General features: G+C 39.1%; 1 protein-coding gene across 3 annotated transcripts in view; it reads left to right on the top strand.

The window, feature by feature from the left end:
* The window catches only part of FMN1 (formin 1), a 442,344-nt gene that overhangs the window by 412,095 nt on the left and 10,781 nt on the right, over nt 1-19,468 (top strand). For all 3 annotated transcript variants that reach the window (XM_054450470.2, XM_054450471.2, XM_054450472.2), the window contains one exon: nt 18,811-18,895. In XM_054450470.2, coding sequence (XP_054306445.1) covers nt 18,811-18,895 — 85 coding nt within the window. The remainder of the gene's footprint in view (nt 1-18,810; nt 18,896-19,468) is intronic.

Raw genomic sequence — 19,468 nt, 5'->3', positions numbered from 1 at the left:
CTTCCAAATGAAATGGAAGTGTTGAAAACTACTTAGGCCACTGGAGGTTAATTTTAGGTGGTGGAGAATATTTACTTTTCCTACTTAGGTAGTTTTCATGAGTACACATTAGTTTGATGCAAAATTGAGATGAATGCATCTTCATAACAAGATAACAGCTTCCCCTCATAAAATCCAGAATAATCTCTAAACATACAAATGACCACATAAAAATGTCTTAAGTTCTTGTGCCTTGTGAGTGAACAGTAATCTTATTAAACTGGTGTCAGGGCACAACTCTGTGGTTCAGTAGAAGAAACAATATTTCACTGGGGAATATGGTTTACCTGGAGATTAACTGTATCTTTGGAAGAGTAATCTACTGTGTCATGGTATATTAATGGCTTTCGATTTTCCTTGGCATTCAAGCCAGTCTTAAGCAAAAGAGCGAACTTCTGAGCCCAGGCACAAATCCGAAAGCACCACTTTCTAGACGTGCAGTCTGTGACCCATTCAGTCATCGTGCTGCTCCTGGTATCAGGACTCATCTTTCAGTGAAGCATCCCAGTCCCTTCTCTTATCCCTTCTGAATATGTGCAGTGCTGAGCAGTGTAAAAAAAGACCTGGAGACAGAGAGCTGAAAACAGGCATTTTTACCCTTCACCCCACCACCCCCCCACCCCCATTAATTGGCTATGTGATCTTGGGCCAGTCACTTATTCACTGGGAACCCAATTGTCACATCTGTAAAATGTATGTATTAGGATGAAGCAGGAATTAAATGGTGACTGTGAGCTCTTCTAGCTCAAAATCTCTATGAATCTAGAAACTACTGTTCTAATTTTCTGAGGGACTGTGTGTTTCACTTCTGCCTTAGTGCCCCTCACCTTTGCTCTTGAGCTATAGGTACTATATTGGAAGATATTTCAAGCAAGGACTTGCAGGTGAGTTGGGAGAGAGATTAGGTGCCAGAAAGAATTTTCATTGCCCTCTTGAAATTGGTAAATGTCTATGGCTACCTTGCCTCACCTGAACCCCCAGTTCTTCTCATAAAATACTAATGTTGGCCTTTGTTTTGTTTTCTTTTGAGTCATTCAGGCTAGAATGCCATGATGCAATCATAGCTCACTGCAGCCTTGACCTCCTGGGCTCAAGCGATCCTCCTGCCTTAGCCTACTGAGTAGCTGGTACTACAGGTGTGCATCACCATACCTAGCTAATTTTATTTTTTTCTTTTTGTAGAGACGGTGTCTCGCTATGTTGCCCAGGCTGGTCTCAAACTCCTGGGCTCAAACAATCCTCCTGCCTTGGCCTCCCAAAGTGCTGGGATTACAGGCATGAGCCACCACGCCTGATCCTAATGTTGTTCTTGAAGATCACGTTTTTTTATGGAGCATGTACACAAAACGTTTTTTTCTCTGCTCATCTGTATCCAACATTGCATTTATGAGGTATCATAATCCAAGTTTTATTTTATCCTCAGAAGCAACTTTGCCTCACTTACCTTTTCATGCACTTTTGTATTTATACCTCCTGATATCCAAACATTCAATGAATTTTTGGTACACATGTTTCTTCCACCTGTTAAATCAATAGATTATCCAAGTATATGCATAACTGCAAGGAGGTAACCTAATTTTTGCTGATACCTTTATTGGCTATTCTTTACTTTTTTTTTTGGCTGCTGAATTATTCTGGGTGATAGGACCCTTACTTACAAAACATTCCACCATTTAGGATATCCTAAGACTGCCCCCACATATGCCCGCTCATGCACACGAAGCACTGCCTCCTCACAAAATGAGCTGTGAATTTGCAAAAGGTACAGAAGGCCTGCGGGAGTCATGACTCCAGGAATAAAATCTGGGCATATAATTCACCCTGAGCCAAAGCAAACTTTAAAAGTGCCATTTTAAAACCCCATAATGGGTAAGTAATGAGTGAATTAGAAGTTCGGTGAATTTTATGTGAAATGAAAATAAGAAATTTCACTATATACATAGCTATAATTTACACCATAGGGGAATGGATAGCTACCTTGTTTTTTTCTTTTGGGGGTGGGGGGGGCTGTTTTTTTATTACCCAGCCACCTACCAATAGGGTTTTTGTTTTAAGTCTATTACTTGCTGCTGTTATGGGTGATTATGGAACTGCTGTACCCTTGACAGAAGATAGTTCAAAGCTGTTGTGAGGCTATCCTGAAAGCTGTTCTCAGAGCTCCCTACTGCTCAGGTCACTTTAGGACCAAGAGCTGGGGACTTAGAGGCGCTGTCACTCAATCCACAAGCCACTGACTGCAGTGTAGACACTACGGGAATTCTTCTCTTCACATGATAAACTTATTCCTAGAAAAAGCTCCATAAATAAATTTTTATTTATTGAATTCTGCTTTCCTACTGACATACATACATGATAATTTCAGTAACTTGTAACATGTTAACTTTCTTTTCCTTGCCCCATGTTATGTAGTTAAATGACTTGTATTCATTTAACCACTAAAGAGCTGCTTATTTTTTAAAATCCCTTAATAATACAATCACCCTCTAATTAATTGTCAAAACTATGAATTTTCCTAAATCACATTTGAAAATGGTTCTGTGCAAATACACAAACAGTAAATGCCCCAAGACCTAACTGATAAACAGAATTGTCATAATCACAAAGAACAGCTGGGCTCAGTGGCTCATGCCTATAATCCCAGCACTTTGGGAGGCAGAGGTGGGTGGATGACCTGAGGTCAGGAGTTCAAGATCAGCCTGGCCAACACGGTGAAACCTCATCTCTACTAAAAAATACAAAAATTGGCTGGGTGTGGTGGTGCACACCTGTAATCCCAGCTACTCGGGAGGCTGAGGCAGGAGAATTACTTGAGCCTGGGAGGCAAAGGTTGCAGTGAGCTGAGATCGCGCCACTGCACTCCAGCCTGGGCAACAGAGTGAGACCATCTTTAAAAAAAAGAAAATAAAAGAAAAAAAGAAATCACAAATAATAAAACCTGCTTATTCCCCAAGCAATAAATTTAAAACTACATCTGCAAAATTAAAAATATGCCATGAATAAGGAGAGAGGATAAACTAAAAAACTGTAAGAATTATAGGATCATTGGTTTAAAAAACTATACACACCTCTTGGCCCTCTTTCCTCTGAAAGCATCATTCCGTCTCCTTTTCCCTTCTAACTTCTTTTAAAAGAATGATTTACGTTCATTTCCTTATTTCCTTTTTCGTACCACACACTCCTTCCTGTCTCAGTAAGGATAATGTCTTGGCTGCCATAACAGAGACCAAAATAACTGTTGCTTAAACAAAGGAAAAACTAATTTTCCTCTCGTATAACAATCTGAATGCAAGGAGTTTGGATGTCAGGAACCCAGTTTTCTTCTCTTTTGTGGCTGCCATCCTTAAGGTAAGGTCCTTATTCCCAACGTGTAAGGGGGTACACATCGGGTCTACTGCTACCATTGCTGCTGAGTTCCTGCCAGTGGGAAGGGGACTGCACAGTCTTTTCCTTTTAATATTAAGTAGCATGAGCTGGAAGGTGCACACATCACTTCCACTTTATCCCATTGGACGGAACTTAGTCTCATGGCCATGCACAAGGGAGACCAGGAAATGTAGGCTTAGCTGGGAGCCATGTCCCTGCTAAAGACTCATGGTTTCCTTTACTGAAGGAAGCAGGAGAACTGCATATTGAGATTGTTACTAGACTGTGTCACATTTCCTAATTGTGAAATCAGATGACTCCTTCTAACTAACTCTTTGCCACTGCTAGTTTTTTGGGGGTTTTTTTGTTTTGTTTTGTTTTGTTTGAGACGGAGTCTTGCTCTGTCGCCCAGGCTGGAGTACTGTGGCACAATCTCAGCTCACTACAACCTCCACCTTCCGGGTTCACGCCATTCTCCTGCCTCAGCCTCCCGAGTAGCTGGGACTACAGGTGCCCGCCACCACGCCCGGCTAATTTTTTTTTTTTTTTTTTTTTTTTTTTTTTAGTAGAGACGGGGTTTCACTGTGTTAGCCAGGATGGTCTCAATCTCCTGACCTCGTGATCCGCCCGCCTCGGCCTCCCAAAGTGTGCCACTGCTAGTTTTTGACACTGATGGTAGTTTCCTCCATCTCAAAATGCCTCGTTGCTCTGATAATATATTGGGTCTCTCTGCGAAGGTGACTACTCCCCTTCTTCATCTCCCTCCTTAGCTCCTCTGTTTCTTCTATTCCTTAAATGTGGGCCTTCCCCAAGGTAAATCTCAGTGTTGCTCTTTTCTGCTCTATACTCTGTTTAGTTAGTCCCAACTATTTTCACAGCTTCGCCTATCACCTCATTGCCAAGGCCTCCCAAGTTTTAGACCTACATTTCCTACTGCACACTAAACAGTATACCCAACCTTCATCTGCAATTCAATATGTGTCAGTTGGAAATTATTCTATCTTAACTAAGGCCTATTCCTCTTAGGCTCCCTAACTTTCAATTGCAACACTATCCTCCTCCTAGTAGCAAAAGGCAGGCTGGAAATGAGAATTATCTTTACTGCTACAAGATTTATTTTTCATCTATTTCTGACTCTTTATAGTTTTGCCCCCTTAATGGTGATTGTTCTTTACCCTGTATTTGAGGTGTCTCTGCTCTAATTCAGGACCCTATCATCTCTCACTTGGATTATTGAAACATCCTTCTAACTCTTCTCTCTGCCTAGAGGTTTTCTATTTCCTCTTTAAGTGTCCCTGAATATTGCATCCAATTATCTTTCCAAAACAGAAGTTAGATCATAGTTATCTCTTTAAACATATTGTGTGGTTTTCCATTGCTCATGAAATAAAGGGAAGATAATTAGCCATGGATGGTACTTTAATTTATTAATGTATTAAGTTCTCACAACAGCCCTGAAACAAAAAAGGTTTATTGCTATTTCACAGCTAAGCATGAGAGAGTAAATGAATTTTCAATGTCATAGTTTCATTAATAGAATGAGGATAAGAACCTAGGTCTTTTTTTTTTTTTTTTTTTTACACTAAAGCTTGAGCTCTTTCAAGAACTTCATATTCTCTCCCAAATTATAGCATGGCCCTCTGAGAACCTGCCCTAAATTCACTCTTCAGCCTCATTTCCTATAGCCTCATCCCTCCCTGCACCTACTATGACCACTCACTGTCTCACACCTGCACTTTCTTTCCTTGTGTTCTCATTGGATAATTTCTTCATACCGCATTCCCCCCCATTATTTCCTGCTGATCAAAAATAGAGTCGTCCTTCAAGGGCTGCCTCCAGAAACCAGGTTCTGTAGAAATTTTCTGAAATCTCCCTTAACAAAAGAATTAGCTTTTCCTGTGGGCTCTGACAGCATTTTCTTCTTACGATCCTTTAGTATTTAATTCATTCCAACTTGTTATTTTAGCAGTTTATGTGTATCTTTCCACTTTTAGGACACAAGTCTGTTCTTCACTGTGTCTTGTATGGTGCGTTCTCCAGCGCACAGCTGGATATTGAAAGAGCATTGAAGATCTTGGCTGGTGTAAGAGTTTGGAGGAAGAAATGATCCAAAGGAAATGTGGAAGCTACAGGGAGCTTTGAGAAGACACTTAGCCATAATCAGGACCACCCTAAGCAGATAGTTTTAGAGGAGATTCAGAAGCCAGTGGGGCAGTGTTAGAGATCAGCAGCTCCCAAACCTGGCAGATCTCCCAAGTCACCTGGAGATCATTGTAAAAATGTAAACAGATCCACTGAATCAGAATACCAGAGTGTAGAGTCTAGAAATCTGTGGTTTTAGAAACTCCCCACAGAGATGGCAGAGCAAGAACACATTTTGTATTTAGTTTCCTTAATAAATGCCTTGGCTTCACCATCCTCTTGTTTACATGTACCAGGTAGGCTTTGGAGATCAGAGATTGACAACCTTCCTAGTGATCCTTACCTTCAGCCAAGTTTAGAAACTCCTGGGCTCAGGTGATCTTGCAGTTCTCTTCCTACCCTGACTTCCTGCGATTTTAAGTAGAAAATGAGCTGGGCATTGACAGCAGAAGAATTTGGCTACATAGACATAAAGAGGCGGACCTGGGTGACTCAACACACTTTTGGAGGAATCAGCAGTGTTATTCCTGGGATCAGCCTAACTGCCCTCTTTTCTGCGCTTCCCTCTTTGAGTGCTTTTTCTACTCCAGTCTCTTGTGTATTTGCACATTCCTATAATATAAATTTGCAGCACTTAATTTAAACACGTAGAATCATGTGTCACTTAACTAGCGGGATACATTGTGAGAAACACATTGTTAGGTGATTTCATCATTGTGCGAACATTATAGAGTGTACTTACATAAACCTAGATGGTGTAGCCTACTTCACACCTAGGCTATATGGCATAACCTAGTGTTCTTAGGCTACAAACCTGTATGGCAGGTTACTGTACTGAATATAATTGGAACACAATGGTATTTGTGTATCTAAACATATCTAAACACAGAAAAGGTACAGTAAAAATATAGTATAAAAGATAGAAAATGGTACATCTGCGTAGGGCACTTAACCGTGAATGGAGCTTGCAGAATTGGAAATTGCTTTGGGTGAGTCAGTGAGTCAGTGGTGGGTGAATCTGAAGGCCTAGAATATTGCTGTACCCTACTGTAGACGTTATAAACACTGTACATTTAGGCTACACTAAATTTATTTTTATAATAAAGTAGTTGTGCCACAACATTATGGTGGCTATGGCTTCACTAGGCAATAGGAATTTTTGAGCTCCATTATAACCTTATGGGACCACCATCATATATGAGGTCTGTCTTTGAGCGAAATGTCATTAGGCAGTGTGTGACTCTACTTTAAAACTACTATAATATTTACATAAAGGTATAATTTAAAAATATTATGTCTCAAGTGATATACAAACTATGAAACTCTACTCTGGAAAAATTTACTGATCACGTACGGTGTCCTTCATGAAGCTTTCTCCAATCTGTGTGAGCTCTCTCATCTCCAGAATTTTGGGAGTTTACTGTATCTTCAATTTTGGCATTTAATGATTTGGTTTTTTATTCATTTGGTCATAGGCACTTTCTCTTTTAGATAAATCACAGGCCCCTAGAAGATAATTACAATGTCTTGTACCACTTTGTTTTCTCTGTAGCACCTTGTTTTTCCTTATATATAGTAGATGCTGAGTTAATATTTGTTGAACAAATAAATAATCACTGTGTTTCCTTTTGCCATGTTGAAATTGATTGCAAGATTTGCTGTCTGCTGCTGATAGATGAAAAATCTTGTTTATTTGGGTTTTGGTGGTAGAAGTCCCTAAATGTATCCCATATGGGTTGCTTTTGCCCAAGAATCTAAAATCTTAATAGCTTTGTTAAAGAGAATAGACATGTTCAGAACAAGAAAGATTAGTTAATGGAATAAAACAATCGCCAGCTCTGTTCTTGACTGTATTACTTTCAATTTGTTTAGAAAAAAAGAAGGAAGTGGAGATCCTTTGGATTCATGGCTATGCCAAGCCTCAAACCTCTTTGGAGCTCAAATCAAAAACTTAGAGAGCATCTGTCCACACTCTATTTCCCTAGCTTGGCAGAGAACAATGGAAACCTAAAGTATGTCTCCTTCATTCAGCCTAGAATATTTCTAAATTACTTATCTGTGGGCCTCCTGACAGCTCCTGCCTTGGGCAGAGATGCAACAGGGGGCTGCCTGGGTAGAATGATTTGAGGGGCGCCAGAGAGACTCCCTACTCCAGACAATCTTCCCTGTTTCCTCACCCTTTTGTTCCAGTCACCCATGCAAACAGACTCTCAGTGCTAGTTTTTGATGAGACTCGGTAGGTGGTAGAGGTTTCAAAACCAAAAGAGGGGGAGCTTGCATCTGCTAGCACATGCATGTCTTCATTATCGGGATTGGAAATGTCTTCCAAAGACTAATGCATTTCAATTAAATTTGCAAATTTATGATACAGGGCTGATTTCAGTTTTCAAACTGTCTCCCAGACTACTCTCCCTAAATGAGGAAATGAATGCGATGCTGTTACCTTTCACTCTGCACCTAAATCGCCGGGTCGGCTCTGGGTGTTATGTCTACTAAGTGCAGAGTGATTGGCTTTAACTGATCATGCATTCCAGGGCAAGTCCAGGGCTCCCCAACTTCAACTCCCCTGTGACCTGGGGGAGAGGCTCTGCAAACGGAAGAGGCCTTTGTTCTGCAATTAATCACTTGAAGTCAAAGTATGTTTGGGTACTACAAGTGATAGCTCACAAAAACTATGAAGTGGCTGATCTGTGTAGCTGGTGAAATGCATGCAGTCTCTAAGAGAAGTTTTTTACTTTTAAATAGGCAGATATCTTAGGAATAGAGTAGGGAAAATTGTCAGATTTAGATTTGACAAAGTACACAGTTGGACAAAGTAGAAGTGATATGCTAATTTATCATGGAATAACTTTTTTGCTTAAGAGACAAGGTCTCACTCTTTTGCCCAGGCTAGAATGCAGTGGTGTCATCATAGTAACCTCCAATTCCTGGGATCAAGTGATCCTCCTGCCTCAGCCTCCTGACTAGTTAGGACTACAGGTACACATCATCATGCCCAACTCATTTTTTAAAAAGCATTTTTTGGTTGAGAGGGTCTTGCTATGTTGCCCAGGCTGGCCTTGAACTCCTAGCGTCAAGCAGTCCTCCTGCCTCAGCCTCCCAAAGCACTGGAATTACAGGTGTGAACCACCATGCCCAACTGGAATAATTTTTAAAGGCTAAATTCTGGTGTGTTTGGAGCTAAGCCTAAGATGACTTTCTGCTGGTATTCTTATTTCCTGCTGGTCTGTTTTATCATGGCTGCTAGTGAAACTGACCTGGGAGGCACAGGAGGTGATTGGTGCCAGAGTGGTCAGGGCCGAAGGTCAGACTCTGAAGAGAAAACGAGCATGGAAGAGTGTGTCTATCTAAGTATGTGGCCCTGCTGGCCTGCCTGGGATATAAATGAACTTGGGGTTACCTATTATTTGTTACTATTTATTGCTCTTTTCTCTTAGTTTTATTTTTCTACCCTTTGGAAACATTCCACATAGGCTAGTCAATGATGTTTTCATCAGCTGCTGCCACAAGGAAAAAATTTCCCTTTAAATTGAGAAATTAATGAGTTTGTTGTTTTTTTTTCTTACAGTAGAGAGTGACTTTACTTATTTCATTGACTTTTATAGCAGTTAACCTTGTGCGATAGTTATGTCAGAAATTCAGAAATGCTTCGTGAGTGAATGTTGTCAAGATGGATAGAAATGAGAGTGGTCCTCACAGCCCTGGTCAGGTCTCTATGATCTCACTTATTTAGAATTAAAGTTGGACATTAGTCCCTTTTCGCCTGGAGAAACAATTTGACTCTGTGAACTGGGGGCCGTACCTTGCATAGACTCGAGGAGTATCAAAAGACCTGAACAAACTATATAGAGTGGACAGGGCCTTACTTCTGATGTTCAGGCCACCAGGCAGTGGTTGGAGGGATGGCTGGTCATAGCCATATCCCTCTGAAGGCATATTTGAAACAGCCCTTATGGCATTAATACCATCTATGCTTCAGGTAAGCCTAATGAGAAAAAGATCAAAATGTTGCCCTCAATCTTCTGTATTCAACCATGTGATATTGAGCTTTCTGAGGCAAGAAAGCCATTTCCATGATGTCCCGAAGTCTATATGCTGTTCCTTGTGCCTTGGCCTGATGTGACTTAGTTCAAAGCTGCAAGGAGATCGTGGCAAAGGAGTGAATATTCAATCCTTTTTGTATTTCATTCTTGAAGCTCTATATACCCCTTTTCTGACTTTTTCTTCTGAAGGGAGACCATAAGAGTGTCATTATTCGCTCATAGATAGAAGCTGTCCCTGGTAATGATTCGTAAAGCCAAGCTACATGGGTAGTCAGACCAGTGAGTCATTTATTTTACAGGTGTGATCTACAGTGAGGGCCAATACCTTTTCTATACCATGGAAACCTTATTCACCATTCCAAAGGACCATAGGCCAGAATGGACTGAGCCAGTGGTAAAAATGTGTTTTTTGTATGTTCCTTTGTTTATCATGTTCCTCCATGTATTTCTGAACAGTCATGAGAATGAAGAGCCCTTGCATTTATTAGAGAGATTCTGAACTCCTGTCTTTACATTTAGGGTAAGTCCAGTGGTACAGCAGCTTGGACCTTCAGTTTTTATCATCCTACTTCTCAGGGAACGTGGACATTTCCCGTGGCATGCTGACTTACACATACATTACCTGTTGGCACACAGAGCATACCTTATCCGTTTTTTAGACCATTTTTATCTTCTTTCTTTAGCAACGAGTGACATTAAAATCTTTTTTTTAAAGAGATTCATATTATAGCTGGTCAGATCTCATGTGTTTCCCAAGATGCCGTTCATGAACCATATTCCCTCAATGTGTCTCTTTTCTTTGCCTTCGTCTGCCAATATTTCCAAAGCCATTAACTTTTAATGGCTTGGATGAAGAAACATACATGATCTGAGTCAAGCGGTGATTAATTTTAGTCACACTGTACTAGATAGCTGGTAGGGCTTTCTTTTTAAAGCTAGTAGCACTAGAGGCCAAAAGTTATTCCTCTGCTCCTGAAGTCACTTCTCGGTCCTGTTGTCTACAATACAAAAGCAAGTAATGTATTAACAAAAATGCCCTGATAATATTGCCAGATTGTATTTTCTGTACTGACTGAAATGAACCAATCATTATTATTTAGGAGAATTTCTAACATATCATCCATAGGTGTTTAAAAGATAATGCTATTTTTCAGGGGCCAGTTACCTATTTTTAAACACTAAAATTAATCCCATAGGTTAGAGTCGTTTTAAACCCCAGCCTGAACCATGATTTGAGACCTGTTGTGTCCAGATGCCAGTCATCAGCCTAAATTCCTTTTTTTCATTATAAATATAACTTAGCCTTTGGCTGGGCTTGGTGGCTTACACCTGTAATCCTAACACTTTGGGAGGCCAAGGCAGGTGGATTGCTAGAGTTCAGGAGTTTGAGACCAGCCTGGGCAACATGGTGAAACCTCGTCTCTACAAAAAACACACACACACACACACACACACACACACACACACACACACACACACACACACACACACACACACACACACACACACACACACACACACACACACACACACACACACACACACACACACACACACACACACACACACACACACACACACACACACACACACACCCCTACACCCCTAGCATCATACTTAAGAGTTACTCAAAAGTTAACAGGTTGACAGTCTTGTTACAGTTCATACAGATACGTTGAATGGGAAAGAAAGGAAATGAGGATGAGCAGATGAACCCTCCTCCAAAAAAAGTTAACTGCAGTCACAGAATTAAGTTGGGAGAAGCCATAGGCAAGGTGTAATAAGATAGCTCTATTTAATTTTCATTCTGAAGCTATTAAAAGCAAAGGAGGCAAATAGACATTGGAAAGTTGCATAGGGCAGAAATCAGGGAAATCAAGCAAAATTCCAGAAAAGACCATAAATAAAATGAATCATAATGAAGTGTGAGTCAATCTCAGCCTTTATGAGAGGGAAGTAAATGGGTGCCCCACTTATTTCCACAGTCTGGTTCATCTGGATCTGTCCCCACTGTGCCTGTCTGTATTTGCCAGACACTGGTGATCTCACAGGCTTAGAACTTATCTGGAAAGTAACAAGCAGAAGAGAGTGGGAAAGCTGGCCATGTTGTGATTTTTGTAGATTTGATGTTTTACTGGAGCCCAAAACCTGAAATCTTGTGGTTATGACTGTCAGAAGAATCATCCCCTTGTCTTCTTAAATCAGTTGTCTACCTCTAAGATACTCATAGACAGTTCTTTAGGAAGAAGCTTTCTGTTGGCTTCTGTTGTCTTTATCCTGAAGAGGAAGGTTTGTTTTGTTTTGTTTTTCCCCCTAGGAGCTTCAAAAAGTTGTGTTAAAAAAAACAGACCTCTTTTTGTCTAAATAAAAACATACATAAATCATCAATGTATAAAACAAAATAAAGCTTTTCTGACTGAAGTAGAGCTTGCCAACATTGGCATCTAGAGGATCCCCTAATTCTGCCTCTTCTCCCTGAAACACCTTTGCCGAAGGTTAAAGCTCTTTGAAAAATAGTTTACAAACACTGCTCCAAACTATTGGATTTTCCAGTAGTGAAAAGGAGTGTAAAGCAGCCTGAACACTCCTATCTGCCCCATTTCCTCCATATCTCATTTATCTCTTGATTGGCTGGTGTGCTCAATCCCTGTGGTCAAAAATAAAAGCACTTCTGTTATTACAAACTTTATAATGATTTCAGTATCTTCTGCCTTGTACAACACAAACCAGTGAAATACTCAATGTCAAAAGAATAAAGACATTGTACTTCCTCAGTCTCACAGATGGCTAGATTCTGAAAATTGACTTCATTTAGCTACAGCCGTATGCCTCTAGCCTGTAGAAAGCCCACAGTATGCCATAGGCTTTCCCAAAAGATGAAGCTAAAACAATGGGGAGTCTAAATCTCTAAATGGAAAGGCATGCCACTTCCACTACTTTTTTTTTTTTTTTTTTTTTGAGACGGAGTCTCGCTCTGTCACCCAGGCTGGAGTGCAGTGGCACAATCTCAGCTCACTGCAAGCTCCACCCGCTGGGTTCACGCCATTCTCCTGCCTCAGCCTCCCAAGTAGCTGGGACTACAGGCGCCCACCACCACATCCGGCTAATTTTTTGTATTTTTAGTCGAGACGGGGATTCACTGTGTTAGCCAGGATGGTTTCGATCTGACCTCATGATCCACTCACCTCGGCCTCCCAAAGTGCTGGGATTACAGGCGTGAGCCACCACACCCGGCCAGGTTACAGTCAACTTCTACAGAGTCAAGACTAGGCAAGAACATCAGAGGACATGACTCACTTTCCCATCTTACACTTGTGTCTTTCTTCAGTAGACTTTGGCAGCACTTGGTATTTACTGGGGCTCCCAGTAACTCCTTAGGGAGCATATGCATGATATTGAGAAAGAGGAAAAGATAAAGTTTTCAGAAATTTTACTGAGACATTTATGAATTGAGAATATATATTTTCTTTCTCTGATATGTTTGTATGTTTTTTTCCTATATTTCCAAATTATTTTGTAAGGATTGCCATATAACCTTTATTTTTTATTTTTATCAATTCAGGAGGTACATGGATTTGTGCAGGTTTGTTACACGGATATATTTCATGTGGCAGGGTTTGGGCTTCTACTGTATCCATCACCCAAAGAGTGAACCTTGTACCCCGTAGATTATTTGTTGACCCTCACTGTCTTCCCACTCTCCCCACCTCCAGCGTCTGTTATTTCCCTCTATATGTCCATGTGTAACCACTGTTGAGCTCCCACTTATAAGTGAGACCATGCAGTATTTGATTTTCTGAGTTATTTCACTTAGGATAATGGTCTGCAGCTCCATCTATGTTGCTGCAACGGACGTGATTTCATTCTTTTTATGACTGCATAGTATTTCATGGTGTATGTGATCCACATTTTCTTTGTCCAGTCATCTACTGATGGACATTCGAGCCAACATTTAGGCCAGAAACAAAAACAAGTCCACAAACAATGAGGAGGTTGAGCATGTATGCAGGTAGAAACTGTCTAACCAGCAAATTTTCTTTGATTAAATGCAAAAAGCCCTTACCTCCTAAGTGGGAGAAATAAATTCCAGACTTGGGACGAAGTTACATAACCTCACTGAGTCTTAGTCTCCTTGTGGGCAAAGTAATGTGGATACTTTTAAGTATCTTGGAATCTATACGTAAGATGACATGTAAATATTTAGCACATTTGGGTGGCCTTGAGTATCTTTTCTTTTTCCTTATTTAAGACTTAATCAGCTAATCAGTAACTGGAACTACACTTCTAAATGTTTTTATAGTTTTTTCCCAAGGATAAATGCAAAAAGCAATCATTTTATAACTATTTACTAAACATTTAAACTGTTTAAGGCAGAAAAACAAAAGTTATCAATGCATGTCATTTGTCACATAGATACTTACTAAGAACTGACTTGAGCATGGTACAGTGCTGGGTAAAGGAACAAGGAGAGGTCCCAAATATGGATAAATCCTCATTGTCCTCAAGTCATTCCAATGGTTTAGGAAAAATAAGACACCTACTCAGTTCTAAGATGAAATGCCTTAAGTACCTTAAGAGAGGCACAAAGTGCTTTGTCACTTAAGAAAAGAGCAGTTACTTCTGGCTAAGAGAGATGAAGGAAGCTTTTGTGAGTTTGACACTTAAGCTGTAAATAGAAGAATGGGAAGAATTTGAATGCATGGAAATGACTCAGACGGTCATTGAGGGAACAGTAAAAGCAAGATGCAAAGGTGAGAAAAAGCCATGTACGAAGAAGTCGTTTGGGTGGGTCATGGAACACATGGAGTGAGGTGAAGGAAAAGTTGCTTGATCAGTAATCACATAGTATTTTCTTTAATTTTTATAGCAACAGTCTTATTAGGTGTGGTTATTATTCACACTTTAAAGAGATGAGGAAATTGAGGTTAGGGGGTTAAGTGACTTATCCAAGGATTCTCAGCTAATTAAACCAGCATACTATGAATACAACAACAGATCTCGGTCTGAAAAGGTAAGATAGACAAGTAAACTAGGTTTATAATGGGGAGATTGTATTGCCAATCCAAAATCATAAGATTTTGAATCCTATGATACAGTCCAGGAATTGGCAGACTACAGCCTATGAGCTAGATTTGGCCCACTACCAGTATTTGTCAATAAAATCTATCAGAACATAGCATAGCCTGGTCGTTGATGTATTTTTCAGATGGCTGCTTTCACACTGCAACAGCAGAATTTATTGTCCGGTGTACAAGTAAGAATGTTGAATTCATTGTAACTAACGTGTGCATGTGGGCAGGGAGATGGGATTACTAAATGTGTGTTTTAAGCAAATTGTATAACATTAGCTAAATAAAGAGCTAAGCTACTCAGCCACTTACAGATGCCAACAAGTATGTGATTAATATTAAGCAAGATATTTTTATTTGAAGCGTGGAAGAAAAAGCATATTTTTTAAATGTCTGAGTTGATAGATCTTTAAGTATTTACTATTATGAAGATTTTTTGAAGAAATTTTAAAAATAAAAATATAAAAGATAACATATCACAACCATATTCCCACTACCTAGAATTATAACTATTAACATTCATCATATATTCTTTAAGATTTTAAGTTTAAAAATGAAGTATTACAGATAAAATGAAATTCTACTTGGCATATTATTGCCAGTGTCATTCTCTTCCCAGATCTTTCTAGCAATAACCTCTATCATGAAATTATTGAGTATCTTTCTAGTCTATTTTGAATACTTTTATATGTGCATATCCATATATAAATACAGATAGATGTCTGTATGTATGGGTTCAATTTAAAATTATATGCACAATGTAGCATACTGCATGCAAAGTAACAATAGCAGCTTGCATTTATTCTGCTATTACCACCTGCCTGGAGCTGCACTGCTGTTAGAGGACCCCACCACTTACCCAAAGCTAGCCTTTGGGTCAGGGGTTTCCTCACTATAGTCCCTTCTGTGGTTGCCAGAAAGATGTTACAGGAAAGTGGTGCCAATCCAGACCCCAAAAGAGGGTTCTTGGATCTCACACAAGAAAGAATACAGGGCTAGTCTGTAGAGTACAGGGAAAGCAAGTTTATCAGGAAAGTAAAGGAATAAAAGAATGGCTACTCCATAGGCAGAGCAGCCTTGAGAGCTGCTGGCTGCCCACTTTTATGGTTATTTTTTGATGACATGCTAAATAAGGGATAGATTATTCATGCCTCTGCTTTTTAAGACCATACAGGGTAACTTCCTGACTATTGCCATGACATTTGTAAACTGTCTTGGCGCTAATAGGAGTGTAGCAGTGAGGACGACCAGAGGTCACTAGGTGGCCATCTTGGTTTTGCAGAGTTTTGGCCAGCTTCTTTACTGCAACCTATTTTATCAGCAAGGTCTTTATGACCTGTATCTTGTGCTGACCTCCTGTCTCTTCCTGTATCTTACAATGCCTTAGCCATCTGGAAATGCAGCCCAATAGGTTTCAGCCTCATTTTACCCAGCTTCTATTCAAGATGGAGTTGCTCTGGTTCACATGCGTCTGACACTGTCTCAGTCCTCTTATTGATCCTATGTAGCAGGCACTATTACTGTCATGTTTTTTAGGAAATAAGGCACACAGAGAGTTCCCTTGTGCAGGGTCACACAGTTAATAAGTGATAGGGCTGAGAATTAATTCTGCAATCAGGCTTTGGAGCCTGAGCTCTTGACTATCATCACAGATAGGCTATTCACTGTATCACTGCAGGATTCTTCACTCTCTCAATTTGATGCCTCTGATTTCTGTGATTGTTGAATTCGTAGATCTAGTTCATTCCTTCTCACTCTTATACCCTATTCTGTTGAATGAGTACAGTACATAAGCAGCATTGCACATTGCGTGGTGGTTAAGACCTATGAAATGGGAATAGTAAAAGTTCCTATCTCACAGAGTTGTGAAAATTAAGTTTAATTCAAATACAGTAGGTAGAACAGCACCTGGTACAGATTAAGTACCCAATAAATGTTAGTTGTTATCTGCTATTGTCATATATCTATTACCCTATTGAACCTATTAATTAGGTTGTCTGCAGTTTTTCATGATTGCATATATTGCCACAGTGAAAGCTCTGTGTCTGTTTATAATTCTTTTTGGTATCTCCCTACAAGAAAACTTGATGGCTCGTAGAGGGTACATGCTTTCAGTTTTACTTGATATTGCCAAACCCAGCTACACCAATTTCTTCTCCATAGTGCACTGTGTGGCACCTCCTATCCCCCCCTACATCCTCACAAACAGTTAATATTGTCTAATTATTTACATTTGCCAACCTGATGGGTAAGAAATACTATCATGCTGAATTAATGAATTTTTAATAAGTTGTATTGAGATAGAATTTACATATTGTAAAATTCACCCTTTTAAAGTGTACAATTCCGTACACATTAGTATCACTTCACTACATAGTGGTTTTTAGTATGTTCACAAGGGTCTAAAACCATAACCTCTATCTGGTTTTAGAGGAAATCTTTGACCAGTTAGCAATAACTCCCCATTTTCTCCAGCATGGGGAAACCCATAGTTTTGCTAACCTACTTTCTGTATGGATTTGCCTACTCTGAACATTTCATATAAATAGAGTCATGTGTTTTTGTGATTGGCTTCTTAGCACAATGTTTTTGAGGTACATCCATGTTGTAGCATGTATCAGCAAATTCATTCCTTTTTATGGCTCCGTAATATTCCATTTTATGGATAAACCACATTTAATTTATCCATCAGGTGATGCAAGTTTGGTTGCTTCTACTCTTGACTACTATAAATAATGGTTCTATAAACATTCATATGCAAATTTTTATATAGACATCTTTTCAATTTTAGTTATAGATATATTTATGTACCTAGCAGTGGAATTGCTGGGTCATATGGTAATTCTGTGCTTAATGTTTTGGAAAACTGCCAAACTGTTTTCCGAAGCAACTGTGTAATTCTACAATCACATCAACAGTGTATAAGGGTTCCAGTGTCTTCACATCTTCATCTCTAGTACTTGTTACTGTCTTTCTTTCTGATTCTAGCCATCCTAGTGGATGTGAAGTGGTATCCCATTGTGGTTTTGATTTGCATTTTCTGATGACTAATGATGTTGAGCATCTTTTTACATGCTTATTGACCATGTGTATGTCAGCTTTGGAGAAATGTCTATTCAAATCCCTTGTCCATTTTTAGAGGAGGGGGTATATTTTGTCTTCTTATTTGAATTGTAAGAGTTCTTTATGTATTCCAGATACAAGTCTCTATCAGGTATATGATTTAAAAATATTTTTCCCATTCTGGAGGTGGAGGTTGCAGTGAGCCGAGATCGCATCACTGCACTCCAGCCTGGGCAACAGAGCAAGACTCTGTCTCAAAAAATATATATATAGTATACATATATATATAAAATATATATATAATATACATATATATAAAATATATATTATACATATATGTATTATATATAATATATAAATAAATGTATTATATATTACGCGTAATACATAATACATGTATTATGTATTATGTATAATATATAAATGTATTATGTACTACGCGTAGTACATAAATGTATTATGTACTACGCGTAGTACATAAATGTATTATGTATTATATATTATGCATAATATATAAATAAATGTATTATATATTATGCATAATATATAAATATAATATATAAATATATTTTTTTGAATGGGAAAAAACCTACAGAATGAAAAATATATATATTTATATATTTTTTCCCATTCCGTAGGTTATCTTTTTTCCCATTCTGTAGGTTATCACATCTTAATTGATGTGAATTGGTGAATTTTAATATTTGTAGTTTCACATTTCCTCAGAACTTCATTCTTCAAAATCATCTCATTATCTGCTAAGTGGATCACAAGCCAGATAACACTGAAGTAAATAATGCTCTGTGCACATAGTACTCCATCCATCAGAAACTACCACATTGTTCACAAAAACAGGCTTCAGCTGGTGAAGAAAATTAAGTTTTGATAAAGAAGAGAAGCCTTCACACCTAATTAGGATTTGAATTTAATAACAAGCATTGAAAAAACATTTCAGTATTTTCAAATTGCTGATGGATTAATTCAAAAGCATTTGGGTTTATGTTTAACCTGCCTTAACTCTTTTCTTCTTTCCTTTTCCCTCTTCCTTTCTTTTCCCTCTCTCCCCTGTCTTTTCTCTATTTCTATTTCAGATTGAAAATGGCTCAGGAATCAGTCAGCAAGTTGACTTCAGAGAAGAAAGTGGAGACAAAGAAAATCAATCCCACTGCTAGCCTGGTGAGATATATTTTTCAACATCATCTAACGATTGTCATGAAAATTGAGGTGCGCCCAGGAAGGGCTAAAGCTCAGAGATGAAACGTAGTATCCAGATTCTCAGTTCCCATCCCAGAGTAGCATATGGTTAAAAAAAAAAGTATGTGTGGGTGGAGGTACAAAACATAGCTTTATATGTTTTTCCTGTAAACTCAACATAGGTCATTTCTGATAAACCAAATTTAGTCACTTACCATTTCACATCCTTCCACACCCTACCCGCAATACAGTCACCCTTATCTCAAAGTATCTTTTTCTCGAAATGTTTAAATATATTCCTTCTCTTCAGTTCCTTTTCCCCATTAAAGAAAGAGGCAGGGATTCTCCTATTTTGATAGTTGGGAAATTTGAAGTGCAGAAAGATACAGCCTACCCAGGGTTACTTGGCAAGTGGATAACAAAAGCCAGGACCAGATTCTGGGTCTCCTGACATCTATCCCTGTGCTGGAAACCAGCAGTCTCCCCAGCCCTCCTAGATTTGAGATTGCGTTGTCCTCCAAAGTCCAGTTTTCAATAGAGATCACCTAGATCTCC

Source organism: Pongo pygmaeus, chromosome 16 (assembly GCF_028885625.2).
Source record: "Pongo pygmaeus isolate AG05252 chromosome 16, NHGRI_mPonPyg2-v2.0_pri, whole genome shotgun sequence".
NCBI classification, from domain to species: domain Eukaryota; kingdom Metazoa; phylum Chordata; class Mammalia; order Primates; family Hominidae; genus Pongo; species Pongo pygmaeus.
Note: the sequence above shows the minus strand (reverse complement) of the source record. Positions and strands in the feature narration are given on the sequence as shown.